We start from the raw sequence: 16665 nt of genomic DNA, 5'->3' as shown, positions 1-16665 counted from the left end.
AAAAAAAGCGTTTATCTCAAAAACTATTCCAGCTAGAGACACCATATTTGGTATGTATATTCGCTTAGTAAATGCACACATTTTGTATGTATAAAAATTTTGCCACGCCCTTTTCCGCCCCTGTAATTTGAAAATCTTGATTATCTCCCGTTTTTTTTTACCTTATGCAATCAAATTTGGCACACATTAATACTAATATCTAGCAAAATACCAAATTTGATCAAAATCGGACAAAAAACAGTCGAGTTATGCATATAAACGTTTTTCCATAAGGCCACAGTTGGCCGTTGGCTGGTGGGGGCGCTAGGGTGCTCGTATGATTGAGTAAGCGAGATGCTAAGATATGCTTGTAAAAAGCATGTGAAATTGCATTTGTTTAATAAAGTTGAAATATTTGCTTTACTGGTGTATGGTATACCTAAGTCGGCGAGACGACTTACTTACTTCATTTTGTTTTCGTATGTGGGGGCGACGCAGACGTTGACGGCGCTGCTTTCATTCTGGCTCTCTTTCACTCTCTCACTGTCACTCCTACGATTTGCATTGCTGCTGCTGCTATTGCTGCTATTGCTGCTACTGTTGATGCTGCTGCTGCTATTCTTGTAGAGGGGAGTATATGGCAGGAGAGGGGCTGTGGTGCTTTTTTCATATGCGATTCATTTAACAAATTTCCCTAAATTCTCCATTTGATTCATTAGTAGTTGGCACAGAATTCCACCGAACAATAATCTTAATTTTCAAAATCATTTCCAATATTTTGACCACTTCCTTTTCACAGTAAAAGCTATTTGTAAGACTTTTTTGCCAAAATTCAGCCGAATTAAATGTAATTGAATCTATCGGATATTCCAAAAGAATATGAGTAATGAATTATATCGATTTTAAAATTTACTTAGAATCTAATTAGAAAAACGTTTCCCCTTGAAATGCTCCAAAAGTAAGAATAAAAATTTAATAAAGATTTCAATATGTTTGGTCATACATACATATTTTTATATGTATGTATTATTTTCCGAACTAAATTATTGGAAAAGTGTGCTCGATTTTCTGATTATTAAACATATTACAAATTTCCTTGTCTTTGTCTTTTGTTTCGTTAGAAAGATGATTCAAAATCATTTTCCGACTCTTTGGTTTTTATTCTTTATAATAATAAATCTTTATATAGAAATCAACTTTTTACTACAGTTTCCTTCAAGTGTTAATTCAATTTTTCAACGTAAAATTGTGTTGCAAAGACTTTTGAGAGTTTTCCAACAATTAAGAAGAAGTGAATCAATTATTTTGCCTCTTGCACTTTAACCATGAACCAATAAGTTGAAACTTGTTTTATTTGTTTTCTTGTTTCAGCCTCTTCGACAGTTTTCAGTGTGTGCTTCCATTTCTTGTTGTATTTTGTGGCATTTTTAGAGCTAGTGCAAAAAAAAAAAACAAAAAACTAACTTCAGGTGCACTTGAGACTACTGAAAGCGGCTTGGCTATAAATAGGACCAAAAGCGGCAGCAGCAGCAGCAGTAGCAACAACAACAAGTACAGAAGACACTTTGGTTACATTTCCAACTACCAGAAATTAGTTCCCAGGCGGCCTGATAAACTTTTTACCCAAAGACCAAAAGGCAGTCAAGCGGCTAAGTAAAAAAGGAGTAAAAAGGGGGCGACATCTTAGGATGTGTGCGGGGGTGGTGGGGGGAGGGTGTGAAGGGTGGCCAACTTGAAGTCAATATATGGAACATCTGCCCCGGCTCCCATATGCATGACTCTCTCCGTGTGTCCCGCCAGGCAAGTTAATTTTAATTATTTATATGTAATAAAACTAAGCATAATTTTTCGAAAAAAAAACCAAAAAAAAAAACAGTAAGAAAAGAAAAATGAAAACCAAGGGAAACTAAACTAGTAGAGAAATAAACCGAAACGAAACGAACCGAAACAACTTTAACGCACTTTGGCGCCTTCATTTCAAATTCTATAAATAATTTCAAAAGCAGTTTGATATGAACTGTAGGAAAACTGAAAAGGGTTCATCGGGGAAGGCTGGGCGAAAGGCGGCAAAATAATAAAATGAAAAGCATGAAAAAGCCGGAAAAATAGAAAACACATTCATACAAGTTGTTGGGTGAAATGGAAATCCCCCCACACCCCCTAAAAAACAAGAGCGCCATAACTATGGGACCAGGGAGAGCAGAACGCAAGAGAACGTTAGACAAAGACGGAGAGAGAGAGAGAGAACGACTAGTGCTGACAGTTTTGACTAAGGCTAGTTTTGGCATATTTTTTAAATAACTGGGATAACAAGGACTTCATATCCAACTTATTTAAATATTCTTATATATGTGTACTTATACCAATAATTCACCTGATGAAATAGTCGGAGACCAAGTAGTATTGGAATCCTCAAATATTGTTAATGTACTTTTGGTTAAAAACATTTAATTATGAAACTTGTCCTAAATATAAAAAACTATTAACAACTCACATTTTCTATAAGCACTTGCATTTTTGCTACAAAAGAGAAAAATATTTGTGCCTTTTTGTTCCTTTTAAATTCACATTAAGAGATTTGGCTATAAATGGCTAAATCCTTAGCCTTTTTTATCTGCAACGTGTTTGGCACTGTCAGCATGCCGGCTAACGACGACTGCGACGGCGACGCCAACGCTGCGTATGCGTAACTATAACTGTAAGTGTAGTTCTGCATCTGCCCTTGTGCTTAACGTCTCGTTTGTGCTTATCAGAAAACCATTTTGCAAGCATAAACTTGATTTTAAAGAGAAAAGGAGAGAGGGTGGGCATTGCCAATTGCTATTGTTGTTGGTAGCTGGTGGCTGGATTGTGTTACTCCCCTTTTTTTTAACGCCGCCCCACCAACAATTGTTTATTCAAGCAGCATCATGCATCTCGCCACCCTCTCCTCATCGCAGTGCTGTCTCTTTCGGTTCGCCTAACAAGTGCCTGCATGCCTGTGCATTCATTCAGTCTGTGTTTGTCTGGTGGCGCTGCCGCTGCCTTTACTGTTGCTGTTGTTGTTGTTGTTGGCAATGTCTAGGCTTAAACGGCTTTTAACGCCACTGAATCAGCAGCAGCAGCCATGTAATTGTAATCTGTTTAATGGCCATTGGACACTGGACATGAGGGACATGGAGGTTATAAATTTTTTCACACGCAAATAATTTCCCTTTAGCTTTGGTTTTTTTCTCTTTTGTAAGCTTTTTTTGTGTGCTTTGTATTTGGCATTTGCTCTGAAAATGCACCTGTTGCACTCGGTTGGAATTTAAATAAAAATTTTAAAGTTAAAAACAAAAAGAAAAAAATGTTAGCTATTAATTTGGTCTTACAATTAGCTTTTTTCGTATACCCTTTGCAAAAAGTGCACACAAAAGTCTTTGAGAATGTTACATTTCCAACAGAATACAACAGTAAAGGGGGAGGGGCGGAGCAAAAGATCTCTGATAAGAAAACTTAGTGTAATTGATATACCCCTTTCTTAGGCAAGTGTATTCAAAATGTTTTACCAAAAAACATTCAGTAAACGCAAAAAAGAAAAACTTGTTTGTCTAATTTACATAAGCCCAAAGAGGCACCCAGCCAACTCCAAGACAACTTCCAACCGACTTTGACTCCCCGACTTCAATGCGACATCTTTTAAGACTTTTGTTAAATATTGCAAATTTTTATTTGAGGTCATTATTGTTTGGTTTCGTTTCGCATTTTGTTTGTTTTTCTTATGTTGGCAGGCACTTTTGGTTTTGTTTTTTACCAATTATTTTTTTATATTTTTGTTTTTAAATTTAGTTATAAAATTTTCTTGATTTTTATTATTAGTTTTACTTATTTATGGCATAAGACGTAAATGTTTTTAAGCCAAACTGTTAGGTTTACTCAGTTGGTGTCTTAATTTTCATTTTGAACTTTTGGCATTTAGTTTTACTGTTTTTCTTTTTTTATTTTGTTAAATGAAAATTAAGTTTGAAACGCAATTTTTGTGCATAGAGAATAAAATTTCAGATCAGTGTTAAAAAATTATTTTTTACTGAGCCTTAAAATTAAGCAAAAATTTTAATAGTTTAGCTTTAATTCTTTGTTAGGTGTAATTAAAAGTTGATTAATTTTATTGCTGCAAATTCTTAATAAAATTTTATTTTTTTCATTTTGTTTTAACAGATTTTTATGACATTTTGAGGCCTAAAATCAAGTATCCGTTCTTTTTTATTAACATATTTTTAATTTAATATCTTTTTTTAGTCAAAAAGTTTAAATTTAATTGCTTTGGCGAAACCAGCTATACACCGCAAAAAACAACAACAATAACAAAAATCGTTAAATATTTTTAAGACCGTCTTGATCCATATTAGACAATAGAAGCAAAAAAAAAAGTTCTCAATAAATGAAATATTATGATCTTGGGTGATATAATTTTGTTTGTTGAAACCGGTTGGAATTTAAGGTTTTGTTGATTAGCATAAAACAAGACGGCAGCGGCGTTTACTAGTTCTAATCTATAGCATATCTGAATCGTTTCGACTTAATTAGGTGAAATATGCATTAAATTTGCATAGCACTAAACAAATTTGGAATTTGAATTTGAAATTTGAAATAACGTTTGCTCAGAGTGTTGCCACATCGCTCAATAAAGATAATTGCCAAATTTTATTGGGAAATTATCAATACTGGTGACAGTTAGGGGGGCAAAAAGTCAACAGATGGCTGCACTGTGCGATAAGCATTCCCTGTATTTTCCCGGTATTACAAATTACTGGGAAATATAAGTACATTTCGAACATACTTCCATCTCGCTTGCCCACTAACTCGCGTAAAAACAAAAACAAACGCAGAATTAAACAAAGGAAAAACGGCTTAAATTAATCAAAATTACCCCCCTCCAAATGAGATGAGCTCCTGGCGGGAGAGTCTGACCAGCATCCCTGGCACAGTGGCTCAATTTATAAACGAAAACGCCTCCAATTATTTGTCAGCAAGTGTCACGCCCACAACCAGCAGCAACAGCTCGACGGGAACAGCTGGCGGCGCCGATGGCTCCGAAGAGAATCCCTCCCTTGGTGGGGATCACAAGGTACGGCAGGGTGGCGGATGGAGGAGAGAAGACTCCATGACTCCATTTCATAGATTTTCTTATATTTCTGCAGTCCCTGCCCATACCCTTGTCCCTGGTGAAGGAGCAATGGCGATTGATCTTCACATCCGATGCCAATATTCAGGATCTACAGGCGGCCATTGCCCATTGCCGAGATTTGGTTCTCCTCAGCGAAGAATGCAGCGAGGAACGTCGCTGGCTAGTGCGTCATTTGGTCGATTTGCGGTACTCGCTGAAAGAACTGGAGGAAGCCACCGATGCAGAGGATGTGGTCCTCATGAATGCCATCAAATCGGTGGTTGGTCATCACTTTGTGCCCCATCATCCGCATCCGAACCGCCTAAAGGCGGCAGCCAAACGGAACTATTGTGATCACTGTTCCCGCATCATTTGGAGCGTTGTCCAGACATCCTACATCTGCAGCGATTGCAACTACATAGTGCATCAGAAATGCATTGACAGTGTGAAGCGAGTGTGTGCCCATGTCCTGGTCTCGGAGAGGAAACAACCCATATCCGAGATCTGCCCGGAAATCGGTCTATCCGAGCAGAATTACAAATGCGCCGAATGTGAGACTTCAATGAATTTCAGTAAGTAGAAGGAGACAAGGCACTTCGTTCCTTCCCTTTCATCATCGACTCCCGTCTCTCCCTCTGCCGCAGAGAACACCTGGATCGAGCCAAGACTATGCGATTACAATGGTCTCTACTACTGCCCCTCGTGCCATTGGGGTGACACCTTCTCGGTGCCCGCCCGCATCATACACAACTGGGATTTCACCTCAAGGCGCATTTGTCGTGCCTCACTCCAGGAGATTCACTTGTTTCTAAACAAGCCTCTCATACGACTCGAGGAGGAGAACCCCAAACTGTTTGTTTTCGTCGAGAAACTGTGCGCCGTCAAGAAACTGCGTCAAAATCTTGTTCATATGCGCCATTACCTGGCCGCCTGCAAGCAGGCGATGGATCAAAAACTCGTGGATCATCAAATGGGCAGTCGGCGGCATCTGTTGCAGTCGAATGAGTTCTATTCGCTGGGCGACTTGTTCCAAGTGGAGTCTGGTGCTCTGGCAGAGTTCTTGCAATCTGTCTTCAAGGCGTTCAATCAGCATATACGTTCGTGTCCCATGTGCTTGGCCAAGGCTTACATCTGTGAAATCTGTAGTAACAACGAAGTGATATTCCCCTTTGACGATGGCTGCATCAAGTGTGATCAATGCAATTCCATTTACCATCGAGTCTGTTTGACCCGCAAGAATATGATATGTCCCAAGTGTCGGAGGATACAGGAGCGACGTATACAATTGGAGCGTGTCCTAAGTGTAGACGACGACGAAGACGAGAAGGAGGGGCAGGGGCAGGAAGGTGCTGTCGAGAATGCCATAGAAATGATGTGCAAGTGAAACCACCGTCGAAATAGCCCAAAATACACTTCTTGATTGAGGTAATCTCACATTCTTCTTTCTTTCCCCCTTTACGTATTCTCCTAACTTTTCGTTTTTTCTTCATTTCAGTTGGAGGAAAGTGCAAATTTTTTGACTGTCCAACAGCAATTGGCTCTTTGGAGGGGGGTAAATGTGGCTTTCAAAATTGTTAAAGTGATTTTTCTACATGTTTAACATTTTATTATACAATGTTTTAATTAAATATAGATCTATATGTATATACTTACGGCTCTGTTTGTGCTTGTTAATTGGCCTTCTTTCCATATTTCTCACGTTTGTGGAATTTCCGTGGATTTATGCCGTAGGCCTTAAGACGATCATCTGTAACGGCTCCTCCTGCTTCTCTTCGCTGGTTGTTGTTGTTGTTCTTTTGATTACGGAATTTATTCTTTGCTTTGAATTGTTGATCCTTTTTCAATGGCATTCTACCAGCTACTCCTGCTGAGGTGGCCTTCTTGAAGGGATTGACACCATTTGTTTTTGCATTTTTGGGATTAGAAGAAGTAGGAGGAGGACGAATCTTTCCCGGTTTCGTTTCCACTTTCTTTTCACTCTTTGTTGGCTTGGATTTGGGGGCTTCAATGGGTTTGGAGATCTCTAACTTTGACGGGGACTTTGCCGGGGATTCCGTGGTCTGTTCAGTTTTCGTCTCACCATTTGTGGACGTTTCATCGTTCTCCTTGGGTTTCTTATTATTATTAACCTTTTCCTGGGCAGCGGCCTTACGTTTTAAACGCTTTCGCTTGGATTTGGAAATGTTCTCCGTTACAGTTGGTTCAGTTGGTGTCTCTATCTGCTGGGCCTGTGGTTGGGGTACCTCCTCAGCTTTTTCTTCCTCATCCGAGCTGAGAAATGAACAAACCACATGACAGAGAGGTTTAAAAGAAATGTCTTTGTTTAGCTCACCTATCGCCGTATAAACTCTTGAAGATTTTCCTCTTGAGCTCTTCATTTTTGGCCTTCATTTTGTAGAGGCGTTGCTCCTTCTTTTCCACATGTTCGGGACGCAATTGCACAGCTTTCTTTAAGCTAGCCCATTGATTTAGCTCCTTGTTTTTGGCCAGTAGGATCTGAAAGTGGAGGGAGGCCAATTTAATAAGGGCATTATCTTCATTTGTTACGCTTTTCCTACCTCTTCAATGGTCAAGCCAAAATCATTTGGCGTTGTCTCCACATACTTGAAGCGACAAGGCTGATCTCCAATGATGTCCTCACAATCCAATTGATAATATTCATCGATATACTCGCCATAGGTTTTCTCATCTTCGGGCTTGAAGGCTGGCTTGTCGGCCTGTATCATTTCCCGGAAGCGATTCCTTCGTCCCTTGCGGCGTTTCCGACTGCTCTCAATGAGTTCCTGCTGCAATTTGTCCTTGGCCGACATGGGATCATAATCACAATCCATATTAAAGTCCTCATCCTCACAGTGGGCATCGCCATCACCGTCATCCGTTGATCTCTTGGGATCGTAGTTATCCCAATCTTCTATGGCCAACTCTTCAATATCGGAAGGACATTCGGGCTTCTCCTCACCCTCATCCACATCATAGTACTCATCGTTGAACATCTCTTGCATACGACGGTCATGCTCCTGCGGATCAAAGTCTTCCTCTAGCTCCTCATCCTTGAAGCCCAACTCATCGTTACCGGTGACCGCTTTCAGTTTACGTATTTTCTCATCAATCTCTTTGCGTTTCATCTCCTTGATGATTTCTAATTCCTTCATTTTCGTATGCTTCTCCTGCTCTTTGCGTTCCTTCAGCTCGCGACGTTTCTCTTTGCGCTTGTCATCAGTCCGACGCAGGGATTGCTCTATTGTACGCGGATAACGCTTGACAAACTCCGCATCTGGCTCCTCGAAACGAAAATTATATTTATGCTCGAACTCTGCCTGCTTGCTCAACTCCTGCTCATCTTCGGCATCGGAAAAGGAGCGAGGAGGTGTAGATTCTCCAACAATCTCATCATAGGTGGGTATCTCGGAGGCATTTGCCTTGGCGTAGCCCTTGTTTAAAATATAATCTCGCAGGAAACTTTCTCCCTGTGTCAGTTTCTTGCTGCTCCAGTAGTTTTTCAATGGCTCCAATTGCTCTTTATCTTGCTCCTGCAGATCTGCCTGTTTGCCAGCCAGCCAGGAGGCGAAATCTTTATCCTCCTTCTCTGCTTCTGCTTTCGATTTATCACGTTTCTTGAAAATGCGTCCAAATTCTTCATCGCTTTCATCGTCGTCGGCGAGAACCTCTTTGAAGGCATTCTTCAACTGGCGCTCCTCTTCAACAGCCGATGGCGACAATGGTCGTCGCTCCTCTTGGTCCTGATCCCCGACATTCTCGTCTTCGTCATCCTCCTCGAATCGACCATTATTCTCAAGTATCACCTTTCGCTCATAGTCCTTAAGCGTAACCGGCTTTGATTTCTTAACTTTCTTCTTGCCCGAAACGTCGTCTTCTTCATCAGCATCCTCCTCATCGTCATCTCCATCCTCATCGTTGAAGAATTTCGTCTCCTTGTCATAAATTTTGGGATCCTTGCTCTTCAGCGAAGACAGAGTTTTGAAAAATTCCTGATCAAATTTCACATCTTCGTTATCTTCGTCTGATGAATCACTGCTATCGCTGTCCAATTCCGACTCAGATACATCCAAACCCCGATCCTTGTCTGCAATTGAGAAGGAAAAGACAATTAATCAAGTTATCAATCACAAAAAGTTTCCAAAATGTCTTTACATTTTTGCAGCAACTCCTTTTTGCGCAAAATGTTATAGGACTTGGCATAGTCTTTGTTAGTAGTCAACTGTAGATCAGCTCCTTCATCATCGGAGCCCTCAAATAAATTGTTATTCATCCTTTAAACAATCTCAATTCGCCAATTTAGTTAAATTTTTGTTTATTTGTTGCGAACCACACGTGTTTGGATAATTAACAGCGGGCTGTTAGCATTAACATTAGAGATGGATATTTTGAATATATCTATTCCAAATGCCTTGAAATCGGATATATAAAAAGAATGGAGAAAGAAGTTGAAAAAATAAAATACCACTAGTTAAATGATTCAATTAAATAGCAATGACTCTAAAATTTAGTTGAGAATCCATTAATTCTCTCATATTCTCGTGACTGATAACATCAATCAAATAATGCTCATCTCTAAAAGAGTCAAGTGCATTGCCATCAGTGGGAACTATTAGGCGTTGACCTACACTAGAACAGAATTTTGTTCACTAATTATTTGTAGTTTTTAATAATCAGCCAAGAAATTGTGCAATTTAAAGGACATGGCTGACTCAGAAGACACACAGACAAGTATAACCAGTACAAATACAATCACCACGCCGACACCTGCTACGGATAAAGACAAAAGTAATCGTATCCCACACTCCGACTCTTTTCCTCCAACGTTCCTAATCGCTTATCAATTTTTCCAGTTTGTATTTTGTTAAATGCCACAGGAAATGTACCAATTATAAAAAAGCGTACCTGGACCGTGGATCCAAATAAAACAGTTAGCTGGATACAAAAGTTTATACACAAATACCTAAAATTAGATGCCAGCGAACAAATTGTGAGCACAAACTACATTTAAAATTTAAACTTGTCTATAATAGTTCTCTTTTTTTATAGTTTCTATATGTAAATCAAACATTTGCCCCCGCACCAGATCAGATTATAAAGAATCTGTATGATTGCCATGGAACAAATGGCAAATTGGTTTTATATTATTGCAAGAATCAGGCCTGGGGCTAGAGAATTCGCCGTATTTGACCTTTCCTTAAAGAATTAAGTATTTATTTGTATATTAAACAAAATGAAAATAGTAAACAGAGTTGAGGCATTTCATTAAGTTACCATTTTATTTCACTCTCACCTAAAGTTTTGAGGCCTAAAAATTATAAAACAAAACGTTGCAATTGCTATAATTGTTTAATCACCGCGCAGTGCCTCCAATTCGTCAGCAGCCTCTTTGGAAATCCTGTGATATTTGGCCACTGTTGGACGATAATAATAGGCCTGGTAATCATTTCGCTCAGACATTTTGCGGCGCACTTCCTCCTCAAGTTTGCTATAACAAGACGAGAATCATCATTATATTTGGACAATTCACCAATGAGTAAACAGCCTACCGAATTTGAGCCTTTTCATTCTCCTCGAAGAGATTGTGCAAGGCCTTCTCGTAGTTTTGCTGCTGCGAGTTGAATATATAGCGGGCTATAAATCTGCTGATTGGATGCTAGAAAATAAATAAGCTAACGTTTATTACCATTTTGGAAACAATCTCATTCTTCTTACCCTCTCGTACTCCCAATGCTTGGGCTCATATCCCTCAGGGATTTCGGCCAGCTGAGCGGGTCCCACGAAAATGTTCGTATATAGCACCAAAGCGGTAATGGGGATCAGACCGAGCATTACATAAAAGTGCATCAGATCCTTGAATTTATCCCATTGGAAGCGGGAGGGCTTAATGGTCATATGATGATGTCCATGATCGCCGCTCATCTGGCGAAGCTGCTGCTGCAAGGCTGTCAAAGCAGGCGCAAGGAGGGTTGCGTAATGAATGTATTTGTTATGTTTACAAGGAATTTCCAATATTCTCTTAGTGTCACTCACCATTGCGGCAGGCAGGAGTCTGAAGCACGGACCGATAGCGTGCGAATTGGGCTGCTGGGGCCAGCAAACGGCTCCAACCGACCATAATTCGATTTGTTATTTAAGACAGCAAAACACACGATATTTTGCAGGTGAAGGAAAATTGAAGTTGTCAAAATGTGCTTCGATTTACAACACTGTATTTCCGAAATATATCGATAATAGTGACGGCTTACCTGACTGTTACAAAAATCACAGTATGAGTAATATAATAACTTTTAACCCAGTTTCATTATTATAATTGTTGGATTTTCATAATAGGAACAAAATATTTAAACTGTGACTGAGAATGTCATGACAAACGATATTTGCTACCAATCATTGTGTCATTACAAAATAAACAAATTTTTGGTCATTAATCAACACTGGTCGACCAATTGTCGTTTTCAAGTACAACAAAAACAACAAGAAGACCAAAACGAAGTTGAAGTCAAGTTAAATTTGTCTTGCTTAAGACAAATTGAAGAAACGTAACAACATTTGTACATAAATCCTTTTTGTATATATATATACATATATAAGAGGTAATTGAAATGGATAAATGTGAACCAACTAAGCGAAACTACATTTAAATGAAAATCTAAAGAAAAAGTATCTCTAAATCACCCCACCTACCGACTGACAATTCGATGCTGATAAAAAAAAGCTCATTAGCAAACAAGTAAATAATGTTAAAACGAAACACAAATGCGCAATTTACTTGCATATTTTTTTTGTTGTTAGTGTGTGTGTGTGTGTGTGTATTGGTGTGTTAAACAATTTCAATTTGTTTTCCTTCTATAAATGGCAAGTTCCTGTGTGATATTGCTAACAAAAAATGCCAACCAACACAAACACACACACACACTCATGCTGTTTTATTGAGATAACAAATGTGAAACAAAGCATTATAAAAGAGAAATGTTTGCAAATTTTAATCAATTTTTTGCAGTTTCGTAAATGAAATTTTTCAAACGCAAACTAACTTCCTGTTCTTACTGTACATATAAATATTTGTGAGTGTGTGTGTGTGTGTGTATGCAAATACAGTTTGAGGTTTGGGCGTAGGCGTCGCCCGCCTATTTCTTTTAGCCTTAAACTTGTTTTGCCCATGTCGATTAAAGAACAATTCATTGACGTTCGATAGGCAATCGGCAATCAATCGTTGCTTGCTTATGTGTCGTCTGTCGTCTGTGAATATAACAACAACAACAGCACAAAATATGAATCAGCGCGTTGGGGGTCAATAAAAATAAACTGCAGAAATGGAATGAGGAGTAAGCGAAATGGTAAAGCTGGTGCCGTTGTCGCTGTCGCTGCCTCTGCCTCTTGATAAGGCACAAGGCACTGTTAGACTCTGTGTGACGTCATCGTCTTACTAGATAGTTGGCTAATATATTCTTCACATATTTTCAGCCCCTGCCAATAAATTGCAAAACAACAGCAACAACAACAACAACAACGAAACAAAGCTTTAACCTCCTGCGTCACATAGAGTGTGAGTGAGTGAGAGAACCCGAGGGACGGACCGGAGACATCCCGCATTAGTGAGAGTGAGAGTGCGAGTGCGAGCGGCAATGGACTCGACGAATTCACGTTTCACATCACGATTACCAGGTAAGATTTTTCAATTTAAGTTTTAAATGTAAGAGTTTCTGATTTATTTTAGAATCATTTTCTTTTCGTATTTTGTTGCTCGCTTGCAAAAGAATTTTGCTGTTTTTTTTTTACGTTTGCTATCTTTTTATGGTTTGTTGTTGTTTTTGCTCCGCTTTGAAATTGGTCTAACAAATTAAAGTACCGTTAATTGTTCTTAAACCATGACCCATTTGAAATAATTTACATGTAAACCGTTAGAATGAGAAGAAAGCATTTAAACTAGCATTGTCTCAATATGAAAGCATTTTATGAGTTCAATGACCACGAACTTTAAATACTCTATTGCTTGCTTGTTAATATTCTCCTTGGAAAATAGAATTCCCGAATCGATCGGATTTCTATGAACATGTTTCAATAGCATGAACTCAACTCGTCTGTTAATCATAATCAACACCATATATTGTATATTCGGTATATGTATGTATGTGTGTATGAATGAGCCTAATTGCCCTTTGTTTTCTGCGGACATTAATTATTGTTTTATAGTACAATCTACATACATATAACTCACAATATGTCGTTATATAGCAGAACGATCTTTAGACCAATTGCGTGCTAAATTCTTTTCCATACAAAAGAATGAATTCCTCATGAGTAATACTCGAAAATATTCACAGAGAGATGTGAAATACAAAGTAAATTCAAGTATTAGGTGTATGTGGCTGTGTGTGGCTGTGTGTTTGCAATCCATTTGTTAGAGATTTTTTTCAAAGCGTTGCTTCTTTATCTTCTTTACTTTTTTTTTAATTGTAGCATTTTGAGGCCATTAAGACAACCAATTATAAGTAATTTAATCTGTCCTCTTTCCCCACCTCCACCCCCTCCGTTTAATTGCCATGCTTTTAACCAACTATTACAACTAACCATGCTCGCCCGTAGACCGTTGCCCGTTGCCCGTAACCCCCGCCCTTGTCTCTTAGTCTCTGCCCCTCTCACTCCCCTCCTCTTTTTCTCTCTCGCTCTCTCTCTCTAACATTAAGTAAAAGTCTTTTGCTTTTGTGTGCTACTAACCCAATTTAAATTGTTTAAACTTAACCCAACTTAAAGAGGGCAAAATTTATTTTATCTGTGTATATAGCTTTAGAGTTGATTCGTATTTGTATATTAAATATTAACTTATTTCGTTGCTCTCTCTCTCTCTATATATATATACATATATATTTTGCTAGCTGTTACCTTTATATATATATATATATATATGTATATATAAATACCTTATTTAGTTGTTGTAACGTTTGTGTGTCTTGTTGTTGCAATTAGAATTTCTTTCTCTTTCCTTCTCCTCTTTCTCTCTCTCTCTCTCTCTCTTTCTCTCTTACCAAAACCAAAACAAAAAAAACCGAAATACAAACGTTTTAACTAAACAATTTTTCTTCAATTCTGATTCATGTTTTTTTTTTATTGTCACTCACCCAAAAAAAAAAAATAAATTAATATATATATATATATGCATATACATATATATATATTTATATATATATATATCTATTCCTACTCAAATCCGAAAAACACACACAAAAAAACAAATATGTTGTTTTGCCTCAGGCCGTCAAAATACTGAAAAAAAGTGAAAAAGCAAGCAAAAATTAACTTGTAAGATTCAAATTTTTGAAATTTATTAACCAACTTCAAAAAGGAAAATCTAAGAGATTAATTTTCGAAACTTTTCCTATCTCTACCACCACAAAACCAAAACAAAACCAAAAAAAAAAAAAAAAACTCAAACCGACACACACAAAAAAAGGTCCTGCCATCAATTCCCTGATTGAGAATTCTGATGAGCCGCTGCCCAGTTTATCGGATCCAGTTGACTTTGAGCCAAAATTGGAGTTTGATGATACAGAACTATTGACTCCAGCAACGCTAGAGAGTAAGTTACATCAGTCTTATCATAGATATATATATAATAATTGATCTATTTTTCCATCTAGAAGATGTTATGGTTGGCGATTTCGTCTTGCCAGATGGTGAGTTATAATATTTAAAAACAAATTTACAGATTGATTTCATTTACTTTTTATTTGTAGATCCCGATTTTGAAACAGAAGAGGTTGTGAATCCTCTGGAGGACGATTTCGAAGATCAATTGAGGGAACAATCAACAGATACTTTTCAAGCTCCCAAAAACAAATGTGATTTCCTGGGCACTGATAAGCAAGGACGTCATATATTTGGAATCTATGCCTCAAGATTTCCAGAGAAATCTCAGCTAGAAAAATTTGTTCGGTAAGTGAAGCACAAAGAGCTCCGTTTAGACTTGAGATTGCCATCTCCTTTATTGTTATTGTTATTGTTTCCAATCTTCTTTTCAGTGAAATTATCAAAGAGATTGAACCGTTCGTGGAAAACGACTATATACTTGTCTATTTTCATCAAGGACTCAAAGAGGATAACAAACCATCGGCACAATTTCTGTGGAACTCTTACAAAGAGTTGGATCGTAATTTTCGTAAAAATCTAAAGACCTTATATGTCGTACATCCAACTTGGTTTATACGTGTGATTTGGAATTTCTTCAGTCCATTTATAAGTGATAAATTCCGCAAGAAATTGGTCTATATCTCCAATTTGGATGAATTGCGACAGGCGTTGGGCAAGTTGAAATTACCGGAAAACATATGTGAATTTGATAATAAACTAAATCCTAGCAATAGTCGCGGCAACAGCAAAGCAGCAACATCAGGAACAACATCTCCAACATCATCATCATCGTTTAGCAATAGTTTAAATGCACCCCGGCAGCAGCAGCATAAAATGGCGCCGACGATGCAATTTGGCGTCCCTTTGAAATTTATTGTAATGCACAGTCCCTGTCTCAATTCCATACCGCCTATTGTACGCAAATGTGTGGACTCATTATCCATAACGGGTGTGATCGACACCGAGGGTATATTTCGTCGTTCTGGCAATCATGCCGAAATTATGGCCTTGAAGGAGCGCGTTAATCGTGGCGAAGATGTCGATTTGGCGAATGTGAATGTTCATGTCATAGCCGGACTATTGAAGAGTTTCCTGCGTGATTTAACCGAACCGTTGTTAACATTTGAACTGTACGAGGAAATCATTAGATTTCTCGATTGGCCCAAAGAGGAACGTTCACGCAATGTCACCCAATTGATACGTGAGAAACTGCCCGAAGAGAACTATGAGCTTTTCAAGTATATTGTTGAATTTCTGGTGCGTGTCATGGACTGTGAGGATCTCAATAAAATGACATCATCCAATCTGGCCATAGTCTTTGGGCCGAATTTCCTATGGTCGCGCAGCACTAGCACTTCGCTCGAGGAGATTGCTCCCATAAATGCATTTGTTGACTTTGTCCTGCAGAATCACAAAGATATCTATCTGATCGATGTCAATCAGCGTCCAACTAATGTGGTGGTTGGTTAGCACACACCCACACACACACACACACACACACACTCTAATTATGTTTTGTATATTATTTTTTGTTTGTGTTTAAAACTAAGATATAAAAAACAAATCAACTACAATTGAATTTAATAGAAAAAACCACAACAACAACAGCAACAAAAACAATCACAATTTATATATTTCTAAGTTGAGATTTTACTGTATACATATATATATATATATTTATCTTTTAAAACTGTGTAATATTTTATAACAATTATTTATCCAATTTTCCCTCCCTTCTTCTTTCTTTGTGATTAATTTTACGCCTCTACTCCCCCGCCTCACCCCCCACTTACTCAATTATTAATATTTATCGATGTAACGAGAGTTAATTAATGTTTAATTTACCAAAGAAAACTGATTTTGTTTTGTTTTTTTTTTTTTTTTTTTAATCTATTGTTTCTTTAAAGAATTAAAAACAATAAGAAGAAATC

The 16665-nt window shown here is 38.0% G+C and overlaps 5 protein-coding genes across 7 annotated transcripts; 3 read left to right on the top strand and 2 right to left on the bottom strand.

Moving 5' to 3' along the window:
* The first annotated feature begins 4797 nt into the window (after positions 1–4797).
* LOC6639041 (differentially expressed in FDCP 8 homolog) lies at positions 4798–6759 on the top strand. Its single transcript, XM_002062420.4, has 4 exons — positions 4798–5068; positions 5142–5679; positions 5752–6532; positions 6603–6759. Exons 1-3 carry the CDS (start codon positions 4886–4888, stop codon positions 6489–6491), a joined length of 1461 nt encoding a protein of 486 aa, XP_002062456.1. The 5' UTR covers positions 4798–4885; the 3' UTR covers positions 6492–6532; positions 6603–6759.
* LOC6639042 (protein KRI1 homolog) lies at positions 6688–9462 on the bottom strand. Its single transcript, XM_002062421.4, has 4 exons — positions 9260–9462; positions 7666–9191; positions 7440–7603; positions 6688–7378 (listed from the first exon to the last, which is right to left on the bottom strand). Exons 1-4 carry the CDS (start codon positions 9375–9377, stop codon positions 6778–6780), a joined length of 2409 nt encoding a protein of 802 aa, XP_002062457.1. The 5' UTR covers positions 9378–9462; the 3' UTR covers positions 6688–6777.
* A 239-nt stretch (positions 9463–9701) lies between these two features.
* On the top strand, positions 9702–10369 carry LOC6639043 (autophagy protein 12-like). Its single transcript, XM_023179241.2, has 3 exons — positions 9702–9892; positions 9958–10094; positions 10154–10369. The coding sequence occupies exons 1-3, from the start codon at positions 9808–9810 to the stop codon at positions 10274–10276; spliced, it is 345 nt and encodes a 114-aa protein (XP_023035009.1). The 5' UTR covers positions 9702–9807; the 3' UTR covers positions 10277–10369.
* Positions 10357–11289, bottom strand: LOC6639044 (NADH dehydrogenase [ubiquinone] 1 beta subcomplex subunit 5, mitochondrial). The gene is made up of 4 exons (XM_002062423.4): positions 11138–11289; positions 10820–11049; positions 10654–10760; positions 10357–10592 (listed from the first exon to the last, which is right to left on the bottom strand). Exons 1-4 carry the CDS (start codon positions 11220–11222, stop codon positions 10454–10456), a joined length of 561 nt encoding a protein of 186 aa, XP_002062459.1. The 5' UTR covers positions 11223–11289; the 3' UTR covers positions 10357–10453.
* A 277-nt stretch (positions 11290–11566) lies between these two features.
* On the top strand, positions 11567–16248 carry LOC6639045 (rho GTPase-activating protein 68F). 3 transcript variants are annotated; one of them, XM_023178370.2, is made up of 6 exons: positions 11567–11700; positions 12572–12772; positions 14559–14684; positions 14746–14781; positions 14842–15040; positions 15127–16248. In XM_023178370.2, exons 2-6 carry the CDS (start codon positions 12733–12735, stop codon positions 16202–16204), a joined length of 1479 nt encoding a protein of 492 aa, XP_023034138.1. In that variant the 5' UTR covers positions 11567–11700; positions 12572–12732; the 3' UTR covers positions 16205–16248. The 3 variants fall into 3 exon arrangements, with proteins under 3 accessions (XP_023034138.1, XP_046868192.1, XP_046868191.1); XM_047012236.1 differs by lacking the exon at positions 11567–11700 and adding an exon at positions 11787–11837; XM_047012235.1 differs by lacking the exon at positions 11567–11700 and adding an exon at positions 12382–12444.
* The last annotated feature ends 417 nt before the right edge of the window (positions 16249–16665 follow it).

The sequence above is a fragment of the Drosophila willistoni genome, assembly GCF_018902025.1.
Source record: "Drosophila willistoni isolate 14030-0811.24 chromosome XR unlocalized genomic scaffold, UCI_dwil_1.1 Seg144, whole genome shotgun sequence".
Lineage (NCBI taxonomy): Eukaryota > Metazoa > Arthropoda > Insecta > Diptera > Drosophilidae > Drosophila > Drosophila willistoni.
The sequence above is the reverse complement of the archived record's forward strand: the minus strand, read 5'-3'. Positions and strand labels throughout refer to the sequence as shown.

Coding starts and splice junctions, on each gene's coding strand:
- LOC6639044 (XM_002062423.4), bottom strand. CDS start 11,222: ATGGTCGGTTGGAGCCGTTTGCTGGCCCCAGCAGCCCAATTCGCACGC. Junction 11,050..11,137: donor GACTCCTGCCTGCCGCAATG/GTGAGTGACACT, acceptor CTGCTTTGACAG/CCTTGCAGCAGCAGCTTCGC. Junction 10,593..10,653: donor AATGAAAAGGCTCAAATTCG/GTAGGCTGTTTA, acceptor GTCTTGTTATAG/CAAACTTGAGGAGGAAGTGC.
- LOC6639042 (XM_002062421.4), bottom strand. CDS start 9,377: ATGAATAACAATTTATTTGAGGGCTCCGATGATGAAGGAGCTGATCTA. Junction 7,604..7,665: donor TTGGCTTGACCATTGAAGAG/GTAGGAAAAGCG, acceptor CTCCACTTTCAG/ATCCTACTGGCCAAAAACAA. Junction 7,379..7,439: donor AAGAGTTTATACGGCGATAG/GTGAGCTAAACA, acceptor TTCATTTCTCAG/CTCGGATGAGGAAGAAAAAG.
- LOC6639041 (XM_002062420.4), top strand. CDS start 4,886: ATGAGCTCCTGGCGGGAGAGTCTGACCAGCATCCCTGGCACAGTGGCT. Junction 5,069..5,141: donor CCCTTGGTGGGGATCACAAG/GTACGGCAGGGT, acceptor ATATTTCTGCAG/TCCCTGCCCATACCCTTGTC. Junction 5,680..5,751: donor TGAGACTTCAATGAATTTCA/GTAAGTAGAAGG, acceptor CCTCTGCCGCAG/AGAACACCTGGATCGAGCCA.
- LOC6639043 (XM_023179241.2), top strand. CDS start 9,808: ATGGCTGACTCAGAAGACACACAGACAAGTATAACCAGTACAAATACA. Junction 9,893..9,957: donor TGCTACGGATAAAGACAAAA/GTAATCGTATCC, acceptor CAATTTTTCCAG/TTTGTATTTTGTTAAATGCC. Junction 10,095..10,153: donor TAGATGCCAGCGAACAAATT/GTGAGCACAAAC, acceptor CTTTTTTTATAG/TTTCTATATGTAAATCAAAC.
- LOC6639045 (XM_023178370.2), top strand. CDS start 12,733: ATGGACTCGACGAATTCACGTTTCACATCACGATTACCAG. Junction 12,773..14,558: donor TTTCACATCACGATTACCAG/GTAAGATTTTTC, acceptor ACACAAAAAAAG/GTCCTGCCATCAATTCCCTG. Junction 14,782..14,841: donor CGATTTCGTCTTGCCAGATG/GTGAGTTATAAT, acceptor TTTTATTTGTAG/ATCCCGATTTTGAAACAGAA.